The sequence below is a fragment of the Sinocyclocheilus grahami genome, unplaced genomic scaffold (genome assembly GCF_001515645.1).
Source record: "Sinocyclocheilus grahami isolate Dianchi unplaced genomic scaffold, SAMN03320097.WGS_v1.1 scaffold9489.1, whole genome shotgun sequence".
NCBI lineage: Eukaryota > Metazoa > Chordata > Actinopteri > Cypriniformes > Cyprinidae > Sinocyclocheilus > Sinocyclocheilus grahami.
In genome coordinates, this window is record NW_015512648.1 from 1 (window position 1) to 704 (window position 704).

The 704-nt window shown below is 41.1% G+C and overlaps 1 protein-coding gene across 1 annotated transcript in view; it reads left to right on the plus strand.

Annotated features, from left to right (window-relative positions):
* Positions 1 to 337: 337 nt before the first annotated feature.
* The window catches only part of LOC107578264 (arrestin-C-like), a gene marked incomplete at both ends in the record, with an annotated part of 7,969 nt that continues 7,602 nt past the window's right edge, over positions 338 to 704 (plus strand). Inside the window, one exon of the mRNA XM_016264236.1 lies at positions 338 to 417. Within this exon, the coding sequence (XP_016119722.1) occupies positions 338 to 417 (80 nt within the window). The remainder of the gene's footprint in view (positions 418 to 704) is intronic.

Sequence of the window (704 nt, forward strand, 5' to 3'; positions counted from 1 at the left end):
TTGGAAAGTGATGCCACGGTGAGGACATGCCCTAAATGGAAACATGCTATGTTGAAGGTGGAGCTCTGCACACAGACAAGAGATGCAAGCGTATTTTTACAGCCAACCAAATGACCCTGAGGCTGACACTCTCATTCATACATGTACTCCTCAATAGCTAATCCCCCCAAGTCCAATTCAGCATCTATTTTTATACATATTGTAGCCAGAAAAAGGTGACTACTAATCAACTAATAGGATTGGGAGTGAAATGAACATTTTATAACGTAGCCAACGAGAGGGAGGAGAGATTGCACTATAAAGGCGTTTGCAGGAGACAAACTGGGAAACACACTAGGAAACTAACAACACCAGCTACAGAACGGTGCTCACGTGCAACAGCCAAGAACAAAGCAGAGGACACCCTCCCAAAACCAGGTAAGATCTGGACTGTAATCACACTGAAAAAAACGTGTAGACTTTGAGGTGCAAGTGAAAGAGTTCAGGACAGTTGTTGATTTGGATTCTGTTTATATGAGATTGTTCAATGTGAAGATTAGCTGTTCGAATCTGTTCGCTATAGGAAGATTGAAATGTGGCATAGTATTTGTACACGCTCAAAAAAAAAATACAAAAGCTGTCACTAGGATGGTACCCTTTCAAAAGGTACACATTTGTGTCTTATTAACACCCAAAGGGGGAATTCTAGTACATCTGTAGTAAAT